We start from the raw sequence: 26,950 nt of genomic DNA, 5'->3' as shown, positions 1-26,950 counted from the left end.
CATTTAACTCTTTTCTAATACAGTCATACTATATTCTAATACAAGGAGTAAAAAACTCATGGACCTTAATGTCCTTCCAGGTTGGGTCATTTTATTAGAATCATGGCACTTTCCCACTGACAGTGGCACCTCACCCCTCTGCCTCCCCGAGTGTTTTCCTACCTACCGATCCTCCATCCACCGGTCCTTGTCGATTAATGGTAGAACAGGAACAATATGATGAAGAAAGGTGTGGAAGGCGGAAGGAACAATGAAGGGATACAGGCATTTAGCCTGAGCCTCCTTCAGAGTTCCTTCATTTGTTCATATAGTCATTCATTCTGCCTTAGGGTCGGTCACCTGGGAGGAAATGCACAAGGCCAGTGTGCAGGGGTATGGAAGAATACAGAGGTCTCTGCATGTCAGAGCCAATGACAGGGTCGCAGTCCACACTCTAGGGTCTCCAGCCAAGATGACCAGAGACCTGATCCTAGGGGGATGAGAGACAGATGATCTTAGTCCTGAACCCCTTGATCAAGGGAGAAACAAAAACAGGGATTCATTACAAATTCATTACAAACTGTCAAAATGTAAACTTTTTTCTCCCCAGAGACAGGGTTTCTCTGTGTAGCCCCGACTTTCCTGGAACTCACTCTGTAGACCAGGCTGGCCTTGAACTCAGAGATCCACCTGCCTTTGCCTTCCAAGTTCTGGGGCTTAAAGTCGTGCACCACCGCCACTATCACCACCACCCAGAGAGTACTTCTTTTAAGTAACAGGATAAAATGCTTCTGCTGTCACTGGGAAACAGGTGTGTGCCCCGGGATGGGATGAGGGAGGCAGGTTAAGAGAAAGGGCTGCTTGCTCATGCTGCATTAGTGTCTTCTCAGTTCAGTTTTTATAATAAGAATTTAATGAGCATTTATCAGAAACTAAATTATGGGCAAATTTTGTCAGAAAAACTTACTTATACTTAAAATAACATAAAAACTAGTTTATTATGAAGCCAAAGGTGCACCTCCTAAACTATTTGGGTTTTTTTAGAGGAAAAAATAAAACAAGCAATCACACCATTTAATTATCATTTAAAGTAGGAGAATTTGCATAATAATGTACTGCGTGTTTCTGTTTGAAAACATTAATTGGGAGGTCATTAGACAGAAAGGCCAGTATATTCGATGGAGCCTACGTGTAATCAGCCAGAAGCCACCAGCTAATTGCTGATGGGGACTTTCCACTGAAAGTCTGAATCTTTTCCATTTGTCCAGTCCATCTCTCTTGGCCCCACCCTCAAGGTGGTGCAGAACTGTTTATGGCCTGCAGTTGCTGAAGGGACCTGTATTTGTACAAAACACCCCAAGACCAAGTTCTCAGCACCGAGGAGATTTATTTGCCCCAGGGGGACAGAGGACAGGCAATAAGACAAGACAGGAGAAGACAGAGAAGGGGAAGGCAACACGGGAGAGGGGGAGGGGTATTTGCTCAGGAGTGACCAAGGACTCTCTCTGAATAGAGAGGAGACAGACCAGGCACATAAGCAAAGGTGCTTTATAAAGGTAAAGGGAGAAACCCCATGTTAGAATGAGGTGTTTAATTGGGCTTGTTACTTAGGGCAGTCAAAAGGGGACTTTTGATTACTGGACTTCAATACTTTGATAGCTGGACCTTAGTAGTCAGCCACCCCTGGGGGGTGAGGGGAGGAAATAGCCAAATAAGGGAATAGACCTTGGTGGTTAGCTTTAGGAATGTAATCTAAATGGTTTTTAGCAAGGCAGAGGGAATAGGGGAAGGCCTGCCAGAGTTGTGTTTGTCACTCTCGGGCTGGCTAGCGTCCCCAGTTGCTCCATTCATAAAATACTGTCTGCTCAAATACTCTTCAAATTTTTATTGTGCCCAAGTTTATTTTTCAGTATTGCCAACACAAAACAAATCGGTATTCAGGTTTTCAGCTCAGAGTCATCTTGGAACCCAAGAACTGCTCCAGGTCTCTGCATTCAGAATGAATTGTGTTCAAACTTCCATCAGGAGCGAGAGGAGTAAGTGGTGTTTTCACAGGCCTTCCATCTTACCTTGTGCTAAAACTGTCCCTGGTACTGTGGAGGTACAATCAGATGGGGCCAGGATTTGATGCAAGAGCAGGGAAGGTCGTTTCTTCTGTGAGACAGATTGTTGGCAAAGCTGCTGTCCTGTACCAGGTAGCACTCCACAGAGACTCAGGAAGCATTTAAGGGAGAGTCCTTTCTCAGGATCATTGATGTGAGGTCTGAGCACTGACTGAGCTTTTATCTCAGGGGAACCGACTGACTTCCTGTGAAATCTCTGGTACCACACTGAAAATATCGGCCACATCTTAAGAGCCTTTACCAACTACGCTTTGAGAACGCTTCAGTTTACATAATTTTATTGAGCATGAAGTGTTGTTTCAGAGAGGGGATGAGAACATGAGAACCACACGAAACACTGAATTAATTTTTCTCTATGAAGACTGTGATGGGCGGAACCCACGGCAGATGGGGTGAGATGAGGGCCGTTTCTTAGAAAGCCTCTCACGTGAACTGTGGAGGTATCAGAAGTCAAATTGTCCACCCCAAATCCACAGAACTTCGCTATGCTCTTTCATCCTACAAACTAATAGCCAGTTTAATAGCATTCTTCATAATGGCTCTTTTCCTTGCAGGGCACTTTGAGCTGGCGCTAGCTAGCTGCTGCTGCAGCTCCAGAAGAAAGTCTCTTCTTTGGCCGATGCTCCTAATCACTAAGGAATTCAGATGTGTAATTAGCATTTGGGCGTTGACTTTTTCTGCAGTTCAGATTGGGGGCACTTTAATGCTCTCTAAGACAGGAAAACAGTCCTGTGGAAAGTGCAAGGACTATGGCCTGGAAGGAATGGGGCTTGAGTGCGTCCATTTGCTGTGAGCCAGACTCTGACCTCTACACATAAAATGCCAAGGAGCGAGCCAATGGAATTACGTGCACTTTTGATGACATCTTCTGTCGACCTTAATATAGACAGTATGTTTTAAAGGCAATCAAAGCTAGCATAATAATAAAACTTCAGATTATGCTCAGTCCATGATGGCATGTATATAAATATATAGTGTCATTAGCACACTTGTTAGGAATGGTAGGATTCGAAAAGTTTCAGTCTTGCCACATCTTTTCATAACTGTATGATTTTGGCCTATTGCATTAAATCTACTTATTTGAGCTTTTATTTTAGTAGAATGAAAACAAAAAACAAAAAAACAAAACTCATGGTGTAGCCCAGGCTAGCCTCAAGCTTGTGCTTCTCCTGCCTCAGCCTCTCAAGTGCTGGGATTATGGGCATGATTCATCACAAGAAGAGGTTCAAAACAAATGAAAAGGAAGGGAGTGGTCAGATGGGGGCGCTGCCCTTCTGGCTGTGTACGTCGGACAGCCTGCGTTGCATATGACCTATGGCTCTCCCTGAGCTCCTCTGTCGGATACTGCTCCAATGCACACGTACGCAAAGGAGCTCCCGCTGGTCTTCACAGTAGAGTAATTCTTTGCTGCAAGCTCCTAAGGGTGTGGAGTCCTGAGCAAATGGGTCAACTCAGTTCCAGGGAGTAGCTCTGCGGGAATGGGGGCTTCAAAATTGGGGTGAAGTAAAGGCCCGGAAGATGGATCTGCAGCCTCCGGAACTCTGCTGACGAGTGCGGCGTGGGTGTTTATGAGCTCATTGTGTGCTGCCATCTCCCCTTCTCCCTCTCTCAGTACTCCTCGGAGTCCCTGTTGACCACACAACTAAGGACAGAAAAACCACAAGGCACTCCCCCTAATTCTTTAAAGTCAGGACACTTGGCAAGCGCCAGCTTTCTGGTCATACAACATGGGTAATTATGAAGGATGTCTAGCTTGCAAGTGACCTGAACTTGTTTGAAATTTCTTTGTTATTCTTACTGGTTTTTGAAGAATGGTTCTATTTATCTGCAAATATGCAGGTACACACATACAGCTTTGTATGCAAAGCTGTAGAGCATTTTTAACACAAGAACATGCCCTGTGTTTCTTGTCTCACTGTGCTCTTAGCAGTGAGAGAACCCGGGGAATTTAGAAGTGGCAGTGATTAGGCTCCGATGAAAATAAGCCCAGTTTGAATAGAAATTCAATTCTAAGTGCACCACAGGAGGGCAATTCACGGGCACCTCTCTAGTTTCTTGAATACCCACTTGTGCTTTCCATTTGGGCTGATTAGAATATTTTGAGATGATGAAATAGAGTTTTCTAGACATTTCCCATAGACACTCAAGTGTCCTTACAAGGAGGTCACTGTAGGATCTTCTGCTTTTACGTTTTTACCAGGTTAGAAAACCTGTAGACAAACCAATGTGTTGACTCACAGTCCATCTGTTAGTACATGGGTTGGTACCAGTCCTTCATGACAGTGGCAATGGGGAGGGTCCTATATTCATCCTTCTCTCCCTTTCAATACCCTCATCCCCCTGAGTGTGTCCTGTCTTCAAGACAGATTTCTTAAAAATGCATCTACCAACTTTTCTCACTTTCTTCCTGCGGTGTGGCCAGAGCCTGTCTCACTGTGGTTTTGTTCTCAGTTCCCTTCATGGTTAGCAAGCTGGCTGCCAATTAATTCTTGCTAAATTACCTGGTGGAATCCAAAGTGTGCCGTCAGCACCTGGTATTAATGGAAGATGGGAACTGGTTGCTTAACTGCAACAAAGTCTTAAAGGCACAGAGACCTGAGTTTCTCCCAGAGCCATGGTGAAGCCCACCAAAAGGCTTGTGACACTTCCCAAAGGTCTGACCGTACCCATTGTGTCTGACGACCTGTTTGATTAAGAACCGTGATGGCCATGTGTATCCGAAAAGGAAAGCATCCCCTACTGTACTTAGCTCATGCTAGACTTGAATTACACAATCGCTCAGTCCTGGTGACACGGACCTTGCCGTGCTATCCCATCGGCCACAGATCAGAAAGCAATGCACACTACAGTTTCCCCCAGACCCTTCCTGACTTCACTCTGGAGGTCTACTCTGCCTTCTGTCTGTCTGTGATGACCACTGTCCTGTTTAAGGACACAGGATCCATCATCACAAACGTGTTCAAGGTCAGCATTCAGGTAGCCCACCCCCACCTGAGGTGATGCCATTTGCCATATACCACGCTTAGGTGCCATTTTTCTGGTCTTCATCAGCAATAACCATTTCTTTCTCAGTCCCACTTTATGCACAGCCTACTGATCATTTCCATTTCTCTTCAGATCAGAAAGGATTGAAAAGCATACCTGGCTTTGCTGTCCCCGTATCTTGCCTCCCATCCCCGCTTCGGTCTGTTTTCATCTGACCCTACCCAAACTTCCCTGGTGAAGCTCACCATTGCTCAGTCCAGTGGTGTCTTCCAGACCTCTCGGCCACACTAAAGACACTTCAGTGTTCTTTTCTCAGTGGCTCCAGGAGAAATTTGGGTCTTTGTATCTTTAATACATTAATACTAGGCGATAATTTAACACAGTGCTAAGTTAGCAATTTTGCTTTCTATAAGATGCCTCCTTGGTAACTGTGAAGCATAAGCTCAGAACTTGTTTGTAGCAAGAAAGTCTTCAAATCAACATAGGTCTTCAAATCGACATATTATCTTTTTTTTACATTTATTCTACTTTTTAGTCATGTCAAAGAACTTCACATGTAAAAGAAAGAATTGCTCCCCACACCAACAATAGGACTTACATTTGTCAGAGATCACACACACACACACACACACACACACACACACACGTGCGCGCGATATGTAGACAAGTCTCTTCACTTGGCTTCTGGAACATCACACTCCCTTGGTGTCCTTGCTGCCTCACTGGCTGCTCCTTTATCCTTTGCTGTCCCCACCGTATCCCTCTGGTCACTATGACATCCTCACAGATGAGGTCCCGGGCCATTTTTGTTCTGATCAACCCTCAGTCCCTTGACACCTCCTCTAGGCCAATGAGTTCGGACACCACTGACTGCTAATGTCTCACGGCTGTACCTCTAGGCCGGATCTTTCTCGAGTCCAGACTCACACTCAGCGTTCAGGGGCAACTGTCTCCTGACCTTCCTCATCCACCATTGCCCTTACCCCTGCACCTCATCCTTGGCAGGCCATCAAGGGATCACAGGCAGAACACGTGATTATTCTATTTCAAATTCCACAGTGGCTGATGAATCGAAGTCTAAGTCCCCCACTCACTCCAAGGCTGTTCTACTCCATGCTCGCTTTCCCACTGGTCCTGACCTGGCCAGCCATGCTCTGCGTAGGAGCCTGCATGTGCTACCCCTAGCCCCGACTGCCCTTGCCCAGGGTCTGCATAGCCTACCGCCTCGCCTCCTGCAGGTCTTTAGTAAGCATCGCCTTCTTGCTGAGACCTTCCTCCAGCATCCCCCACCCGCATCTTTCATTTCCCGTCTCCTTGACCCCATCACTTTGGATCCATAAGCTTTTCTAGTTTATCTCCTGTCTTGGCCCCAGGATGTAAGCTCCATGAGGGATGAATCATGTCTGTCACTGGATCTATCTATCTATCATCGGGGCCCAGTTTATAACCCAGAGCCACAAACAAGTCATTAGGTCCATTTGTCAAATGGTTCTACAAAGGTCCACTGCATATGAGTTCCAGAAAACCAGTTTTCCTAATACAGGAACCAGGTCTGCATGGAAGTATCTCTTTCCTAAATTCTTCTTACGGGACTGAGATCTCACTGTGAGCCACCTCTGTTCTGTCAAAGCCTTGCCTCTGCAGCTGAATATGCAACTCAAAAGGTCGTACGCATTTGAACTGTCTGTTTATGGGGAGCTATTTACTCAGTAATTACCATGCACTTTTGCTTTCTATGAGTTGTTCCTTTTCCTAGTAATTGTAAAGCTCAGGATTTGTTTGTAGCAAGAAAGTCATCTTCAAATTGGCATGTTATTGTTTCTTACATTTATTCTTCTGTTTAGTCACGGCAAAGAACTTCACATATAAAAGAAATTGCTTCCCACAACAAGGTAACTTACATTCATCAGAGATTGTTCCAGAAAAGCAGATTCTAGAAATGGGTCTGTGGACCATAGCAACCTGCTCTCATGCTGACATTTGTTAACTGCTTCTCCTGTGCCAACAGTACCCGGCAGCACATTGGGGGAAATATCAGAGAATATGAAATCACATTCTCTCAGTTCTGATGCAGAAAAAGAGCAAACTGCCCATCCGTATTCATCTCCCATTATAACAGTAAGGAGTACGTGAAAAATCTTAAATTTTATTTGCAATGCAGAAGTTAAAATGAATTAGTAAACAGCTGGCCATGGCATCTTGATTCTGAATTGTCTGGGGAATGATGAAGTGTTTTTTTGCAGCAGTCACATAACTTCAGGTTTTGATGTCATTTGTTACAATGTTGTCTGGAATTCCGGAACTGTTCTGTTAGGGGTGATCTGGACAAGTCCGGAGTTGACATCTGGTAGTAGTTGGGTAACCGAATATCATAGTGATGTTTCTTCCCTATGTACACCCTGTCATTCAAGGCATAGAGTTTATCTGCAATGTCACTCCCAATTAAAACCGAAAACAGGCGGGAGATGTACCGATGCTGCGCAAAGAGCAGATACAATTTTTTTCTCCTCCAAGACACGTACCGGCAATCGGTATCTGCTGTGAGGGTTACCTAGAAAACATAGAGACGTGTGTAAAACAAAACTAGAAAGCAACAGATTAAAACACGATTAGCAAAGGTTTATTTTTATGTGTATGAGTGTTTGACCTCCATGTATGTACACACACCACAAGTGTGCAGTGCCCACAGAGGCCAGAAGAGGGCATCAGATCCCCTGGAACTGGAGTTACAGGTGGTTGTGGGCAGCCATGTGGGTGCTGAGAACTGAACCCAGGTCCTCTGCAAGAACAGCCAGTGCACTTAACCACTGAGCCATCTCTCCAGTTCTTTTAATCACATTTTTCTGCCCCCAATTTTAAATGAATTCCATACTGTCCTTTTAGATTAAAAACCATCTTAACGGATACACAAAATGTTAAAAACTTAAGATAGCAAATATTAAAATAAATGACATAATTTAGTTCTTCCTCTCTAATCATGATGCTATACACACGTGCTCCTCTTGATTGTGTTTTGCAGATCTACCTGATATGAAAATGAGAGAGCAAGGCTGGCTAACATGAGAGGAATATACAACTACAAAGATTGTGGACTTCTCACCCGAACATGGTTTCTCTAGTACAATACAGAATTTACAAATACCACACTTGTGTATTTGCATACATTTGAATGTGCATGCATGTGTATGTGTTGGTTTATAGGAAACAGTATAGCATAATAAATATAATGGACAGAAATGGTTGTCTTTTAGTAGTACCAGCACACGACAGCGTAGAGATGACAAAGTTTAAAATAGCTGAAGGCCATTGGCACCTTCTACTTTGAAAAACCATTTGTTTTGTAGTAAGTGTGATCTTTTTCTCTTGGCATTTTCTCAATCATCACATCGGCAGTGTTTAAAGTCAAGTCTTTACATATTAATTCCCATATATGAGGTTCAACATGGGGAACCTAGAGAGTGTTCATCACAACCCCTTCATGTCTCCTGGGTTCCCATTCTTTCTGTGATTGTACCTGTGACTAATGTCAGTCATCAGGACTCACAGTTAGGAATCATGCATGAAGAGAACTGTATCCAAAGTTAATTATAAATTAAAGCTGGGTGTGTGGTATGTTGTTCTATTTGTATGCTTGCTTGCTTTACAACAAATATTCATCTGTTTAGAAGGTTGGGGCCTGAACTAAGGGGTATAATTGGTTCTTACCTGAAAAATGCCTTCCTCTGTGGGTCTTAGCGAATCCCACTCAGGAGAATCCAGGAACTGAAAGGGGGAAATATAATGCAGAAATTCGCCATCGACCGTCACTCTGATTCTAGCAAAATATAAGAACATCTGTTATGAGGTGAGAAGAAAGTGTGTGCACATTTGGGGGACACTTGAGTTGGGGGAAGTATACTTGCAGCCTTTGGGGACTTCTTCCCTGTTGAGTTTTGAAGAACAAAATATTAAATACACATAGTTCCATAATCCCTATAAGATTTGCGTATGATATTCATCACCTAGAAGTCTGGAACAGTAGGTGAAATTCACCAACAGCTCATCAAGTTGTACATGCATGAGATGAATCCATTCCACGTGTGTACTGAGCCTCAGCACAGGACCGGCACAGTCGGATTTTTGTTTGTTTGTTTGGTTTTTGATTACACAGTGGGGAGTTTAAGAGCACAGGTTGGGGGATCTGCTGCAAGCACCTCTGTGAGTTAAAGGTTTAATCTTTTCTTTTTGTTACACAATTAATTTATTTACTTTTATTTCATGTGCTTTGGTGTTTTGCCTGCATGCATGTTTGTGTAAAGGTGATGGAGCCCATGAAATTGCAGTTTCAGGCAGTTCTGAGCTGCCATGCAGGTGCTAGGAACTGAACCCTAGTCCTCTGGAACAGGAGCCAGTGCTCTTGACTGCCCAGCCACCTCTCCAGTCATTAATAGTTTCAATTATATGAAAAACACATGATTGTTTACCTCCTCAAACTTTTCCAAGTTTGGATTCTATACATATATATTCCCAAAGTCTTTACTCCTGCTTCTCACAAGGGGGGCAAATGCTAGGATTTCCTGAATAAATTTGATAATATAAAATTAAAGACCCCCTGTTATTGAGAAGGATGTCAGAAGAGTCCGCCTAAAATACTCAGTGTGCCCATGACGGAGCTACCAGCTCAAGCTGCCTCAGCCTCCTTGACTTTCTGTGACGAGCCACAAGTGCTGCATCCACAGAACTAAATTCATGCTTTGCTTTTAAGACTTGTGAATTGTATTTGTAAGATGAAAGCGTGAGTTGAGATTATTTTCTGATTCAAGTAAACAGTAGCATGTCCTCTAAATACCCAAACCTACGTCATGTCTCAAAGATCTCCCCGAGTCGATGGCTGCTAAATGCTACCCAGGACTCTGCTGCACCAACATAGAATACAAAGAAACACACAGAACCACTATAGAGGTGAGAAGCACTGCACAGCGGGTACGAACCTTCCAGAGACCAGCACGGAGAGTCTATCAATGGAGGTTTTCCCCTGCATGGCGTAACAGTGCTCCTTTTCCAAAGTAACCACTTCAGAGCTCAGAGCAATTGTTCTGAAGACGGGCAAAGGGATCCCGAGGGGCTTGAAGAGCGAGCTGTACAACACATGGAAATCTCGGGCGAAGGTTATGCTGTGAACTTGATACGCGATGTGAACGAACTGCATGAAGCAGATGACAAACAGCACAAAATTCCAGGAAAATATGTCAGCAGCGCAGACGTCCACCCACGCCCAGACCGCAGAACCGAGGAAACCCAGCCCCAGCAAGCTGAAGACGTAAAGGAGCCCAAAGAATCCACTGCCACCCATAAAACCTACTACAAACAAGATACTGGCGAGGTGGTAGATGGCCCCTTCGGCCTCTGGCTTCCAGGTGGTGCAGAGTGGGTGTTCAGTCACCAGGCTTTTCCATAAGCTTGAATTCTTCTCCATGGCTGCACTGCTTCCCTGTCAGTTCGCTTTAGATGACCCTGAGGCCAGTGACAGAGTCCTTCGCTTTCCCATCACACAGCAGTGCGCTCCACAGGCCGGGAGACTCCGGGGCTGGCATGGAGGGGGCTTCAGTGGGTGCGGAGACGAAAAAGCTAAGGGTTCAGCCCCAGTTTCTTTAAGCTCATCTGGGCTTCACAAAGATTTTGCTATTTCCTGTGTGGAAGAAAAAAAAGGGACATAGGATCTAATTAAACAAAAAGAATGGAATGGTACTTTACTTAATGAATCCGCAGCATTAATTATGCAAATTGTCTTCCCATTGTTAGAAAATTGGGATGTTTTAAGCACAAGTATTAATTAAATGTTTAATAAAAGCATACTTATTTACTAGAAATTGGCTAGATATTGATTTTTCGGCGCATGCAGGTTAGTTTTTTATCAACTTGACGAGCTAGAGTCACCTGAGAAGGAATCTCAACTGAGGAAACGCCTCCATCAGACTGTCCTATGTAAGCTGGTGGGCATTTTCTAGGTTAATGATTGATGTGAAAGGGCCCCGCCCACTGTGGGCGGGGCCAGCCCTAGGCTGAGGTATATGAGAGAGCAAACTCAAGAAGTCATGGGGAGCAAGTCAGCACAAACATTCCTCCAGGGCCTCTGCTCCAGTTCTTGCTTTGAGCTCCATGCTCAACATCCCTCAGTGATGGACTCTAGTCTGTAAGGGGCAATAATCCCTTTCCTCCTCAAGTTGGTTTTAGTCAGTGTTTTATCACAGCAACAAACAGAAAACTGAAACACAGGATAACTAAATCCTTGGGTCAGCCAGTCTATAGCAGTGGCACAGCGTAACTCAGAATCACTTGCCACAAGTGTCTTAAAACAGAGAGCCATGGGCTTTCCCCACAAATATTAAATCAAGGTGATGTCCAGGGATGTATATTTTGAACAAGCTCTCTATGTAATTATGATGAATCCACGGACCTTCCAAAATCCTCCCCTCTTGATAGATACTGTCTGATGCTACGGCGGTTATGCTTTAAACATATTTGAGGCTCAGAGGAGCCACGAATGAATGCGTCCGAGCTATACAGACATCAAAGCAGAGCAGGACTTCAGTGGCACGGCCCACGTGCTGGATCCAAGGAAATGGTCTTCCATGAAAGGTGGTTTAAATGTGACATTATAACCACCCCCAACAAATCAGTAAGCATAGGAAACACATGACTAGGAGGGAGATCTTTACGGATACATAATAGTCTGTGAAAACGTTTAATAAGTTAGATTCAGGGACTTTAAGAAAACATGTACACTTGTGGTGGTGTGTATATGCTTGGCCCAGGGAGTGGCACTACTGGGAGGTGTGGCCTTGTTGGAGTAGGTGTGTCACTGTGAGCATGGGCTTTAAGACCCTACTCCTAGCTGCCTGGAAGCCAGTCTTCCACTAGCAGCCTTCAGATGAAGATGTAGAACTCTCAGCTCTGCCTGCACCATGCCTGTTGGATGCTGCCCTGCTCCCACCTTGATGATGATGAACTGAACCTCTGAACCTGTAAGTCAGCCCCAAGTAAATGTTGTCCTTTAAAAGACTTGCCTTGGTCATGGTGTCTGTTCAGAGTAAAAGCCTAACTAAGACAATAGGACAGCATGGTTTCCTGTATTTGTGGCCCAGGTTAATATTACATCCACATAAAGGAACGTTAATTCCTGTTCCTTAAACACTTACCAGCTGGTCAACAATACTATCAACTCTGATCTTTTCTTCATATATTCTCTACTCTTCTAACCATGTGGTAGTTGCTAGCATGGGACCTGGGACCGAAGAAAACTGGGCATGATGACAAGGTCCTGGATCAATGAATGCATCCTAGCCTGAGTTGTAAGGAACACCAACCACCATGCAAGGCCCTGGAATGTAGATGCTGTGTTTACTGCCTCCCAGGACATCCGGTAAGGCATCGTGTACCACAGCCCGTGTCTCATAAGGAAAACATAAAAGTCGGCATGCAGAAGTGAACATGTCTTACGAGTGGCAGGGAACTGGCCATCACTGACAGAATAGACATGAAGGTGACGCTGCTGTTGTCATCCTTCAATCGTGAACCTTTTCTCAAGTCATGACAACCCCGCAGGAGAATCAGCAGGGAAAAGGAAGAGGAGACAGAGGAAAGGGGACGGGGGGAATGGACAACGGCTTAGACACACAACTTAGAGCTAGAATGTTAACTTTTGCTTGTTTTAAAAGACTTCAAGCATCTTGCAGATCCCTGACTACGGGCAATCTCTGACACACAGGATACAAGCAGAGAAGCATTCTGAGCATGCTCAGTTTCTCCTCTTAAACAAACAAACAAACAAAAAAAAATCAGCTGGACTGTCACAGCAAAGAGTGGTTCTCAGAAATGCAAGGAGGCGCAGGGACTGTAAATACCAGTCTGCAAATGTCACTCCCCTGCGGTTTTACTTTTTAAACTGGGGCATTTGAGCCAATCAATTCTTCAGAGTACTCAACACAGCCTCAAAAACCAATATGAAAAGGCCTGCTAGTAGGTCTCTGAACTTTGGGTTGAACTTCCTTAAAAATTTATAATCCTCAGGGAAACCTTAAGACAGTGCTAATAAGAGAAAGGCCAGGTAAAACGTCTATGGCGATTTCAGAAAGGAGCTCCTTGAAATGCCTGGTCTGGAGGGCATGCCGGGGCCTCTACATTCTAGAATTGTGATCCTGAGGGTCTTAAGAGGAACTGTGTTTCCGGCCCACTCCTGTTGCACTAAGCAGCTACCAGGCTCTATCTCTCCACCCTGGGCATGGTACTGCTGCAGAAAGCTGACTTGCCCTGATTGAATTACTGCACGCCCGGCTTGGTGTGTTTTTATCCAGTCACCACAACAGATGCACTTTATTAGAAGAGGGGGAACTGACGGGAGCAGGTGATGGGCAGGAAAAGGCCTCTGCCATGCGCCACCATCGTTCTGATGACCGAACATGATTCATCCACCAGCTGCCCGCCTCACAGACCCTTAGGCCTCATCATTTCTGTGTGTAAATAACCGCTGAAATACCCAAGCAACACAATGGATTCCTTCCCCAAGCAGCAACTGATCTTGTCCACTGAGCTACAAGTGGAGAAGACGAAATCTAGCAAACTAACGCAGTCATCCAGTTTTTCCAGTTTATTCAGTTTTTCTCATAAATCTGTAAGACTGAATTATAAAGTAATAAGATGATAAAAGGGTTCTCAAGGGCAGGCAGCATTACCCTGATGGTATGCTGATGAAGATTAGCCCAGAGCTGTGCTTATCTGCTTAGCAATACATTTATTATCTCACTATCCGAGGGAAGCAGAATCTAAATCACCATGCCAAGCATGGGGAAGCTAGGATAGCCTGGCAAAGTCCCTGGGGGATCTGGGCACAGCCTGGCAAGGTCCCCAGGGGATCTGGGCACAGCCTGGCAAGGTCCCCGGGGGATCTGGGCACAGCCTGGCAAGGTCCCTGGGGGATCTGGACACAGCCTGGCAAGGTCCCTGGGGGATCTGGACACAGCCTGTCAAGGTCCCTGGGGGATCTGGGCACAGCCTGGCAAAGTCCCTGGGGGAGCTGGGCACAGCCTGGCAAAGTCCCTGGGAGAGCTGGGCACAGCCTGGTGAAGTTCCTGGCTTCAGGTAAAAGGCTAGTTAGCTACACCCTGCAGCATGGAAGCTTAAGCACCTATATGCCCAGCTTCACTAGGGCCAGGAGACGAATCTTTGAATGAGGTAGCATGAAAGCTAGGGAACAGGCTTGCCAGGAAACTAAACACAGTCTTACATGGACTGCTCAGTTCATAACACTCTACTTCTGGAGACAGCCATTTGTGAAAGCATTTGGTGTAAAGTTATTATGACTGAGTCTTCCTGTAGGCTCTGTAAGGGGCAGCAGGGCCAGAGACAGATGTTATTGTATGCCTGACCCTTTGCATCCGATGAATGTCAGTTGAATATACTAAGATATTCCACCTCTAACACAGGATGTTGAAATTCCTGGGTACTCTAAGTGCACAGATGCAGGAAAGAGCCCAACCTCTGAGGTACGTCAACACAAATACACTGGGGAGTTTCCCCCCCCCCTCAAAAAAAAAACCCCATCTGGACCAACTCCAAATTCAAGGTGAACGTTGCTTACGACCTTGAGCTTCTTAAGAACATTTAATTACTGCTTTGATTGAAGACAACAAATAGTATGGTAGCCGGTGCTATTGAGTTAGTTTGGGTTGCCAAGCAACCTACAAGCTCAAAATACCGATATTCTACTCATTAATTGGAATGAGATCCCAATCTCAGTATGTGCTCCATATGCTAAGTTCTTATTTTTCTCAGCTGTCTTTTTTTTTTTTTTTTTTTTACTTCTTATCCTTGAGATGGTACATGCGTTCAATATTTACATGCTAGGCAGGTTTTTATAACTATCTCACTGAACAACCCCACGAGGCAGGTCATTTTACTCAGGAGAATTATGAAATTCAGAGAAGGTAAAAGTATTGTTCAAGGACAAACTGTTTAAGTGTGACACATATTCCCTTCTGCACTCATCCGTTTCCATTACGCATCACCAGGACTTAGAAGCCACAGCTTCTGCTCCGTCTTCTGTTCTCCACATGAGCCTAGGAAAGTTTCTTCGCCAACAAAGCAAGGGAAACACCATGTATTCTATCTGCTTTAAGTGGTACCAGATACCAGGTAAGGTGGCAATTCTGGAAATCCCAACACTCAGGAGGCTGAGGCGGGATGATCTTGAATTAGAGGCCAGCCTAGGCTACATAGTGAAACCTTGCCTGAAAAGCAAATAGCAAACAACCACCCAGTAGAAGGTTCCCCACTCAGGGTCTCTTATGGTCTCCTCATCCATGGATTTTGACTAGGTTTGTAGCACTAGGTATGAGTTCTCTCCTGTTAAACAGACCTCAGATCTAATCAGAAATCAGTTGGTCACCACCATCACGGTCATGCCACTCTTAGACCCATGGGCACTTTGCTCCGCAGGTCAGTATTGTAGCTTAAAGGGTTCACAACTGGATAAGACGAATGATGACTGACCCCCCCACCAGTCTGCACAGTCCCTTCCAGCAGCATAAAAGCTAGGCAGCAAGGAGGAAGCTTCTAGCTCAATTTCAGCTTAATGTTTCTATGTCCTGAAGCCCAGGGCACCTTCAGCAATAAGGTCTTATGATCTAGTCTGGTACATTACCAAGAGCAATGGCAATAGCCTGTGTTGTTTTGGGGGGCTTCTAGAGTTTCCCTGGTCAACAACTTGGAAAAGTGTGTCACACCTAGCTCTATGATATTCCTTTAAAAGCCCACAGCATTCTACCCATTCAGGATAGTTTGTTGAAACTGTGCAGCGTGTGGGAATATGTGTGTCTACACACGTGTACCCCACTGCATATATGTGGAAGTCAGAGGGCAAATCCAGGCCTTGGTCCTCCCTCTCCCCTTCTCCACCTTTCCACCATTAGTATTCTTCTCATCTACCTTCACATTGCGCATGTTCTGCCGTCTCCCAAGCCAACCTCCACCCTCTTCCACCTTCAGCCAAAATGCATCTAGAAGAAAAGCTACTGCTGCTCCTTTCTAAACAGACACATTATCGAACTGCCTTCTGAACATGTGTGTTTATAGCCATAGGCCAGTACTGCTCTCAGCCTTGGCCAGAGAAGCCTATTGTCACAGTGGGCTATGATTAGTGGACACTTACAACTGGTTGGAGTACTGAGAATCAGTGACTATTGAGTACCCTGCCCTAAGTGGGATGTCTACACCACACCCTGCAAGGCTCATGGAACACGTGAAAGAGGGCAGTTGAAAATGGAAGAGCTGGAGAATGCGGGTTGGGGATGAGGTGCAGAGAAACACCGTCTTCTGGACAGGACATGATCTTTGCACTGCATGTGTGCAAAACACTGCAGCTGTGATGGGCTGTTCCAAGACTGGACCCGTACCATCCCATGATGGGTTGAGGGGGACTCTCCAGTCCTCACTCCTAGCTGAGAAGCTATTGGCAGCTGATCATTTTCATCATTCATGTGACTGCTAGTATGTTGCCTAAGCTCTGGTAAATAACCCTCCACCCATATACAACCAACCCTAACTAAACACACACACACATGCACACACAGAGACACACACATAGACATGCAGACACATACAGACACACACACACACATGCAGGCATGCAAAGACACATACACACACACACACACACACACACACATGTTAGGGGTTGGCCTTGTGCACCATATGTGCACTTGTTGTTGCTGATTTCTGTGCCCAGAGATCTAGTATAGTCCAGACACTATCATTGTCATAATTGCTGAACCATCTCCTGTATCAATGTTGTGTAAAGAATGCTCCCCACTTATCTCTGATTAGTTACTATGGAGCTGATCAGCCTATGGCTGGGAGAAGGAGATAAGAAGGCTGGACTTCTGATCCTAGCCAGGGGTCCCCAAGAGAGAGACAGGAGAGAAGGACCGCAAGGAAGAAGAAAGAGGTGGCCATGAGGCAGAAGACCATGTGGAGAGGCTTCAGGAGGAGTTGTGATGAGTAGGTAACCAAGGGATTCGCCATGAGGGTTAAAATAGATAAATGTGTGCCCAATCTTAGTGCTTCAAGCTTGTTAATAAACTTAAATAAGCTCATCAATTATCTGGGAGCTAGAACAGGAACAGTTAAGGATTTCACCCTTAAATTAATGCCGACACACACACATATATATAGAAACACACATAGAAATACATACATACACACACATACATACAGAAACACACAGCCACACACACAGAAACACATACATGCACTCACACAGACACACGCACACATACTGACAGACACACAGAAATACACATACAGACATGTATATATACATACACAGACACACACACATTCACATAGAGACACACATAGGAACATAAATAGACACACATACACATGTGCACACATAGCCTTCACACATGCACAGAAACACATATATGTACATACAGAGACACATGCACACATACATACATGCAGACACATATACAGAAACACATATGTAGAGACACAGACACACACACACATGCAATACATACACACAGACACACATGCATGCACACATATACACACACATAAAGTAAGAGGGGAGCTTGTTGGGAAGAAGGCAAGGTCACAATGGGAGCATAAGAAAGGGTAGAGGAGATAAATATGGTCAGAATACATTGCATACATGTCAATGCATACTGATTTAAATGGCAAACAAATAAATAGTACCAGGTGGCTCAAATGAAGAAATGTTTCCCCTCACATTATTACTTAAAATAATATAGAAACAGCACCACTATACTTGCTGCTTGTATATTATAGAGCTAAGCCACTGAGACTAGCGTAGTTTTAGACACTGCCTTTCCCTAGAGGATTACCACTGAAGACAGGAATACAGACACTTACACTGGCTGCTCTCCATCTTTAATTATTAATGCGAAGCTGGTTCAGTCCTGCCAATGTGGTCTCTTTGCTGTTATTCTCTGTCCTGTGTGCTGACCTCCCATCCACCCATGGGCCCCGAACAAGCCACCCCTCTGCTTCTCCCTCTCTGGAAGCCAGCAACAGTTTCCCCCATTAGTCCAGTACTTCCTATCAGATCTTCCCAGTTTGTATCAGCATCACTAGGCAGCTCAAATGCCTGCCAAGTTAGAGTGCTTGTTACGTGATCATATATATATATATATATATATATATATATATATATATATATATATATGCAAATAGCTCCCCTACAGCTGGTGGCAACCTTCTTTCAAGGTGTTTGTAAATAGCTACATTGTCTCCTCACCCACCCAGAGGCCCCACATTCCTAGTTGTGTTTAAGCCTCCTGTCTTGCCTGGATTTTATTCCAACCACAGCCTTTTCTCTTGAGAACTATGACAACTGGCAGAGTGCATGGTTCTCCTATGTGGCACCTCTCAGGCAACGCCACATTCTCTTCCCATTCTCTCCTCACACCCATCGTCTTCCAAAATGCTTCCACTATTTCTCTTCATTATGAAGACTTAGCAAATGCACTAAAATGGCACTTTTGAACTGAACTGTTTAGACATGCAAGGAATGTTGAATGATCATGCTCTCTTATAGGAAAGGTCACACACATCAAAGAACAAGAGGACCTGACATCAGAGGACAATGTGTGACGCAGGCAGGGTAGCTGGTTCGTATTGAGGTATGTGTGTTGTGTTTTGTGTGTTCCTCCATAGCTTAGGGCACCTGGTTACAGCCTTAAGCATTCACCAACACTTTCTTGTGTAATAAATCATACAGAAGGAAGTGGGAGGATTGCATATGCTCAAGTTCTTCCTTAATATATGTCAGTTGTATTTCAACAAGGCTTGTGTTCAAAACATGCACATAGCAATGACTCTCAACCAGTATACCAATATACGTAATAATTCAAATTACTTCCCACATGGAACTGGCATTCTACTGATATTAAAATGTTGACACTATATAGACCTGGTTTCCAAATTGCAAGGGTCATTTACATAATTAAACTAAGAGTTTAGAGGTATACTTGAGACTCATCTAGAGGAAATCGTGACATGATTTTTCAGTGAATACTATCTTTAGAAAGACATCACTTGCTGTCGCGGGAAAGCAGCGAGTGAACAGAACAGGCAGGTAAGCGTTGCAGGGTGATGCCATGCTCTCTCCCCAACCCATAGCAACAAAACAAATCATGCCTAAGAGAAACACTGAAATTCTTATACCTGCCATAAACTCGCCCCTTCCTCACAGATTCAATTACCAACACCTTACGCCAAACCGTTATGCAAAACTTGACTGTTTCTTTACCGCGTACACTAAACAAATTGTCAGTGTGACTCATCCTTTTAAGCTGGTCTACGAAAGCGCGTCAGGAGCTTGCCCGCCTTCCTTGCCATGTTGATAATGTTACACACATTAATGATGAGTATTTAATGTCTACTCAAAATACTCACTATGATAAATCTGTAGCCTTAAGCAAATGCTTTATTAAGGCCCTAGTTCCACAAGTAATTTTTTTTTTATATTTAAAAACACGCTTTAAATTGCTTCTTCTGTGACAACTTCGTCCACGAATATATAATACCTTCTGATTACTCTGTTGTAAACCCTGAATCACTGATGCTAACTCTCTGTGGTAACTGTCCCGTTTCTTAAACGTCTCACCGGAGAGCCTTCAGTGTTGTGGACAGACAGTTTGCCTCTGCGTTTCCCCACAGAAGCTTCCATCCTCCCTCCAGCCCCCAGCAAACACAATATGCAGGCAGCTGGTTTCTGTGCTGCGTCCTCCTGCAGCAAACCCAGGGCTCCCTCCCGTTCCCTGGCCACTCCAAGGGAACCCAGCCTAGCCTTGGAATGGCACTACCCACAAAACTCCCCCTTAAGGGAAAGAAACATCCTGAGGAGATAGTGTGAGACATTCTCCCCACCTCTGCATCTCCCAAAACCAACACTCTTCCTGATAAGCAGTTGAACTCTCCAGGTGCCTGCCCTTGAGACCTTAGAGAAACAACAAACTCTAAGGAGATTAGGGCCCTGCATTTAAATCATGGAGAAAAGGTCATCAGAGGTTACAGACAGTTGTACGACTGGCCGTAAAATTAGTGCCTGAACAGACACACCCATTAACCCCCCTCCCAGCTTCAGTTCCACCCCACCAAATGATTACAGCCCTCCACGCCCCTTTTCTAACTATACTGTATATAAACCCAGTGTTTTCTGGACTCAGGCATTGTTTGCCAGCATTCACCCTGTGAGTGAGAGGCATGTGATCTGAGTTCGAACTTGAAACAATAAAAGACTCTTTTGCAAGTTGCAGCAGACTTCGAAATTCTTGGCCTCATCTGGGTTTCCTGTGGAACAACTCATTCCCCCATACCCTCTCTCTCCTTCCCAGAGACCCCTTCCCAAGTCCCTTTCCAACACTCATGACCTTTTGGTTTGGTTTTGTGACCACTGAGTGTAACCAGGGTCATCTGTTTGGACCGCTCATTGGACCCTGGTAAATTCTTAAGGAACGACTGAACCCCATGACTCCTCCCAGAATTCATCAGGAGCCAACAGCTGAGCAGTGACGGGTAAAGAAAACACATGAACCTTTTTCCTGCACCTTTCCCCCAATTCTACAGAATCACACTCTGTACATTTTCTGAGACTGATCTTCAAAGTAGAATTATCAAAGAGATTGTGACTATTACTGAATCTCATCCAACTTGGAAAGGGTATTTTTCTTAGATAATTAACTATCAGCCAGAATAAATAAAATGTAAATCTTCTATTAGTTTATGTTTTGACCTAAAATGGCTCAGCTATGAATTGTTTTACATCCTTTTCTTTTGGGGTGTGTGTGTGTGTGTGTGTGTGTGTGTGTGTGTGTGTGTGTGGTATGTATGATATGTTCGCACATGAGTGTTTGTATGCGCACATATGTGCATGTGGAGGCCAGAGGCCAATACTGAAAATCTTCCATAATTACTTGCCAACTTATTTTCGTTTGCTTATTTTATGTATATGAGGATTTTTTGCTCACTTTCATGACTATGTACCACACGTGTGCCTGGTGCCTGAGGAGGTCGAAAGAGGATGCTGGATCCCCTAGAGATACATTATGAGTTAGCAATCCAATCAATGTGGGGCCTCTGCAAGATAAGTATTCTTAATCAGAGAGCCGACTCTCCAGCCCTTTTATTTTGCTTTGTTTTGTTTTGTGTGAGATAGAGTCTCACTATGTAGCCCTGGCTGGCCTAGAACTTACCTTATAAGCCAGCTTGGTCTCAAACTCAGAGATCTTCATCTCTCTGCCTCTAGAATACTGGGATTAAAGATGTGCAAACCTGTACTGGCTCACCTTATGTTTTGAGATAGGGTCTCTTATTGAGCCTATAGCTCACTAATTCCACTTGACTGGATGGCCATCAGGTTCTAGGGATCCACCCTTCTCCACTTCCTCGGCACCAGGATTACAGGGACACAGCAACAAGCCCAGTGATTTTGTTTTGTTTTTTATGTGAGTGTGGGACATCTAAAACTGGTCCTCACATTGTGACACAAATGTTTTACAGACTGAACCGTCTCCGTGCCTCCTCCACAAAGTTTCCAATGAGTATTAGCCCTTAAGAGTCAACTATTTCTTTTATTAGACTTCTTGGGTTACACAGAAATCAATCCCTGGCTCCCTTGGGTTGAGAACTGATTAGTGTTCTCTGATGGGATTTCATCAGATGCACAAACCACACTGAAGGGCAGACCCCATGCCCAGCAGTAGACGGCCAACATGAATTCAATATGTTTAGAAGGTGTTTTTGTTTTGTCTTGTTTTTTTTTGTCTTATGATGGTTTGGTCTTTCCCTCCCTTTTGCTTATATATTATGGCTTCCAATTTTACTTTCATGGGTATTCTGTGTGCAAGTATGTGTCCCTGTCTTTATGTGTTTCTCGTGCCTTTTCTTTCGCTCTTTTTTTTTTTCTGTTTGTCTGTTTGTTTTGTCCTATTCTACTTTGTCTTTATCTTATCTTAATTTATTATTATTATCATTATTGTGTTAGATGCCTGTTTGTATCTTGTATTCTAAAAAGAGAAAGAAGGGTGTGGCTTTGGGCGGATGGGAAAGTGAGAAGGGGAAACAGTAGTCAGAATATATTATATGAAAATAAATGTATGTTCTGTAAAAAAAATGATTCAAAGAAAGAAATGAGGATTGATATGTATACTCAACAGAGGGTATACAGTGGTTCCTTCAGCAGCTGTACAGCCAGTGTATATGGGTGAATCTGGGTATGAAAAGAGAGTCTTTGACCTGCACACAGCACACCCACAGGGTGCCCACCCTCCTCAGACCCAGCTGCCTGTGGTGAGGGCAATCTAGTGCTTCTGGCAGATCACCTGGTTGATAAGAAGCAGCCAGGAAGCCAATTTTGTGAGAACTTCTTAGACTTTAAAATACTAGTGAAGTGGTGATTCTACAATCCTGTCAAGAGACACTGCTGAAAGCCAGTCCTGGTCGGTCTATAGTCCCGCAGCTCAAAGCTGCGCCTGGTCCAGAGAATCCAGACCAGAATAGCTACATTCACAGCTTTTTATGGATAGCATTCTTACTTCCCAAGAAGAATTTCTTTGGCAGGAATGACTTTAACAGAGAAATCAGAACTTTTATGTTAACATCCCCCTTTGCCTATCTGACCACGAACTGGCTAAAGACAAATGGTCAGTCAATGCTGCCATTATCTGCAAAGACTGAATTTGACTTTAAACTGAACTTGAGGACAGAAAATAAAGCTTAGATTCTACATGATAAAACTCTGAAAGGTTTAAAGTGTTTTCTTTCTTTCTTTTTTTCTGTAGAAACTCAATTTCCCTATGTAACAGAAGAAAGGCACTATTATTATGTATGTACTACAGTTTTCAAAACAATTGTAACACATACAATATAGCACAGTCCAGCACAACACAACATGACACAACTCAACACAACACGACACCTTGTATTTGGGCCTTGATTTTTAATATCACCCCTCCACCGAATAGTCAAAACTATAGTAAGTAGTGACAACTAACATCCCTCATGAAGAACTCTAAGCCAGAATCTTCACGGTGTAAGAACACCTTGGGAAGGAGGGAGAGGTAGGTATTTCCCTTAGTTTCAAACAAAGAAATGATCGACCACATCAGAATCCCCACATCCTCATTCCCAGCCTATTGCTGTATCTTTTAAATTACGCTTATTTATTCGGGGCTTGATGCACATGTGTTTGAGGTCAGAGGGAAATTTGAGCAGACAGTTCTCTAGTTCCAACCCGGGCCTGATACTGGGGACTGAGCTCGGATCATCACGCTTGGCAGTAAGTGTCTTTACCCACCAAGTCATCTCTCCAGACCTTCTAGAGGAGAACAAGAGAAAAGTAAAACAGCAACACTGATATGGGAGGCAAAAACAAGGCACTCTAAGAATGACTGGTGTCCAAAGGAAAGAATTACAAAATAGAGGGAGATGTATTAATAATGAAAAGATCACCCCCACATTAACAACAATAAATTATTCCAATAGAGAGAACATAGCAAGTTCAGTGAGAAATTGATACAGAAATTAATTACGACACAGCGCTGCTGAATTATTAAACTTCTAGAAAAACAAGGAAACATCAGAACTCTGGGCAGAAAAAGCAAGTTCACTGTATTTGGGGGAAATTGTGATTCTGACATTGGGCTTCACAGCTACATAACAGACCAGATAGCTTGCTCTTTAAGAGCAGAGAGCAACACAATCTGCTCTTGGGACACATTTCCTTTTTAATTGGGAAGGACCTGTTATCACCCAGGACATGAAAACATTAATATCTCTCCCTCTTCTCTGCTTTCCTCTCCTCCTCCCTTTCTTCTCTTCTTTGTCCTCTCTCCCCCTCGCTTTGCTATAGAGCCCAAGGTAACCTCAAATTCATGCTCTTCTGTCTGGGGTCTTTGGATTCCAGGTGTATTCAACCATGCCCACTTCAATACTGATGCCAAGTTCACTACAGTTTTTCTTATGTGGAAATATTTTTTTATATAAGAAAGCACCGCTATTATTATCTTATTGGAAGAAAAAAATTAGACAAATTGACAGAGGTGGGGCAAAGGGGGCCTCCATCAGTCAGGCATGAAGACAAGAGACTCAGAGGAGCTCCCCAGCGGAGCCAGCCTCATACAAACCTCTTAAAAGTGGAAAAGGACAACAAAGCCAAGCATCTCCGTACTGGCTGCAACGAGGCATCTGCCATATTTGCATGGAGTTATGAGTTGGCTGCGTATGGATGGCTGAAATTCAGCTGTTTGTGACTGGTTGATGCCTGGCCATTTGCTACAGAAAGGATTCTTGTAAATTAGGTTTCTATTTGATTGAGTATGAAGTTAGGTTTAGTTATAAAGAAATCAAAGTAGGGCAATAAGGCTCAGACCAGTGGCTTCATACGTCACCCCACCCTACCCCCGTTCCTTTAATTAAAAGTGTTTCTGGGTCTGGTTCCTGCTCTCATAGACACTTCAGTGTGTTGAGGTCCATAGAGACAGTGCCCGGGCAAACGAGGGTCAGACAGGCACTGGGTGACTCTGTGCCTCAAAGAGGAACATCAACTAAACATGGGCAAAGGAGAGCAGAAGAGGCAGACGTCTCCATGTGCATCCATGTGCAAACCTGCCAGGAGGAGCACAAGATGCTCCTGTCAGCTCCTTAGAGTTCCGTAAGAAGTCCTCAGAGAGATGGGGACCATTCCTGCTATAGAAAGATGAAGACAGGGCCAAGGCTAACATGAAAACCTACACCAGCCAAATGGGGGACCAAAAAGAAGTTCAAGGACCCCAGTGCACCCAAGTGGCCTCCTTTGGCCTTCTTCTTGTTTTGTCCTAAGTATTGCCCCCAGATCAAAGGAGAACATCCAGGCTAGTCTATTGGTGATGCTGCAAAGAAACTGGGAGAGATGTGGAACAGCATGGTGACAAGCAGCCCTGTGACAAGAAGGCTGCCAAGCTGAAGGAAAAAATGCAAAAAGGACAGTCCTACAGAGCTAAAGGAAAACCAGCTGCAGCAGGAAACGGTCAAGGCTGAAAAGAAGAGGAAGGTGAGGAGGAGGAGGAGGAGGAGGAGTTTGAAGAGGATGAAGAGGAAGATGAAGGTGATGAATAAGTTGGTTTTAGTTCAGTTTGTTCTTGTCTATAAAGCCTTTACCCTCACCCCTATACACATACCTCACAGGTGAACCAACATGTTGGGCACTAGAAATTTAAGATTATTAGCCTGAGAGTTAGAGTTTTACTTCTTTTCTTTTCTTTTCTTTTCTTTTCTTTTCTTTTCTTTTCTTTTCTTTTCTTTCCTTTCCCTTTCCCTTTCCCTTTCCCTTTCCCTTTCCCTTTCCCTTTCCCTTTCCCTCTTTCCTTTCCTTTCCTTTCCTTTCTTTTCTTTTTTTAAGTGAGTAGCTCTGAGACAAGTCATTTGGACTCAAGGGGGGGGGGTCGGGTGGGGAAGGTTGAAGCATAGAAAGCAGGCTCCGAGTCCCCTGCTGTGGGGATGCAGGCTGCTCTGAGTCAGAGAGCTGTAGAATGGAAGTTGCTTACTTCTTGGGGCAGAGACTGATTGAACTGTGAATTTATAAAATTGGGATTATTTGCTTCTGGGATAGATTTATATACAGATTTTGTCTAAATCACAGGGGGAATTTCACGTGGGTTCAGAACTAGGATAGGGAAAATTAGTCACTAAATTCAAGTAGAGAGGGTAGTGAACAGGTATTAATAAAATAAATGTCTGTGGCTCCAGGTAGAGAGCCGAACAATAGATGGTATAATAAGATGACTGCCCTGGGCAGAGAGCAGAACAGAAAGGTGGTATAAAGATATATTGCTCTAATATACCTCACAGGATCCTCAAATTCTGTCTAACGTGGGCTCCACAGGAATTCTGTGTTATTATCCTGCATGGCAAAATAGAAAAGGCCTAAGAATAGGTACATACAGTATTTTAGTTTACTTCATTTGTTTTAGATTGTTTTAATTTTCAAAATGGGTGTGATGTCAAGTTTTGTGGTTATATTATTCCTCTGGGAGAGAGGTCAAAATAAAGTTTTTTTCTGATTACTGGCTCAAGGATATGCTGCTATGGGAGAAAGGTTTTGTTTTTGTGTTTTTTAGAAAAGGCGATTAGTGTCTATACACCTTCCAGAGTAATATGGGTCAGATTTGATAGAGGGAGACTCAGAGAACTATAATCCAGAAGTCAAACAAAAGGGTTAACATGATGATACTAAAATTTTGTTTTGAGATTTGTGTATTACAGAATATACAGCCTTGGTGAGTCTCCTCGTCAGACGTGCTGACTGACCTGCTGGAGCTCCTGATGTCCTGGGCTTTCAGCCACATCCAGTCAGGACACGGACATCAGAGACCAACCAACTCCCCCATTCCCCCTCCCAACCCCCGACTTCAAAAATATCTCAACGCCCATATTCAGCTTGAAGAAGTTATAAAGAGTCGTTGCCCCAGTACTCTGGGCCTTGGGGCTGGAGATAGCCCCAAGTTGTCTTTCTAGGGAGTGTAGAAATGGTCATAATTGGAACAGGGAGGAATAGCTAGAATTGATTGGATTGCATAGCCATAATCTCATTTGGTAGAAATCTTTTTAATTATTACTAAGTTGAAGTCATCATTTCTTATTTTGGCACAGAATTTATTTTGATGCAAAATCAAGGGTTTTATTGGTATAAACTTCTTCTATTGATGCTAAAAATTTAAAAGTACAGGGCTTAGACCCAGTCCTCCTATTACTGTTATTATAAACTGATCTGAGATGATTAAGCCTGTGAGTTAAGGGCTGTGGAGCGCCGCCTCACATAGCCG

General features: G+C 44.0%; 1 protein-coding gene across 2 annotated transcripts in view; it reads right to left on the bottom strand.

Annotated features, from left to right (window-relative positions):
* Positions 1-6,865: 6,865 nt before the first annotated feature.
* The window catches only part of Popdc3 (popeye domain containing 3), a 28,200-nt gene continuing 8,115 nt past the window's right edge, over positions 6,866-26,950 (bottom strand). Inside the window, exons 2-4 of one of the 2 annotated variants that reach the window (XM_021205825.2) lie at positions 10,058-10,755; positions 8,793-8,901; positions 6,866-7,638 (exon numbers count right to left, since the gene is read on the bottom strand). In XM_021205825.2, coding sequence (XP_021061484.1) covers positions 7,357-7,638; positions 8,793-8,901; positions 10,058-10,542 — 876 coding nt within the window. In that variant the 5' untranslated portion in view covers positions 10,543-10,755 and the 3' untranslated portion in view covers positions 6,866-7,356. Of the gene's footprint in view, positions 7,639-8,792; positions 8,902-10,057; positions 10,771-26,950 lie in introns of those variants that run through there. The other variant, XM_029542504.1, reaches the window with a different exon arrangement.

The sequence above is a fragment of the Mus pahari genome, chromosome 9 (assembly GCF_900095145.1).
Source record: "Mus pahari chromosome 9, PAHARI_EIJ_v1.1, whole genome shotgun sequence".
In the NCBI taxonomy this organism is placed as follows: Eukaryota; Metazoa; Chordata; class Mammalia; order Rodentia; family Muridae; genus Mus; species Mus pahari.
Note: the sequence above shows the minus strand (reverse complement) of the source record. Positions and strands in the feature narration are given on the sequence as shown.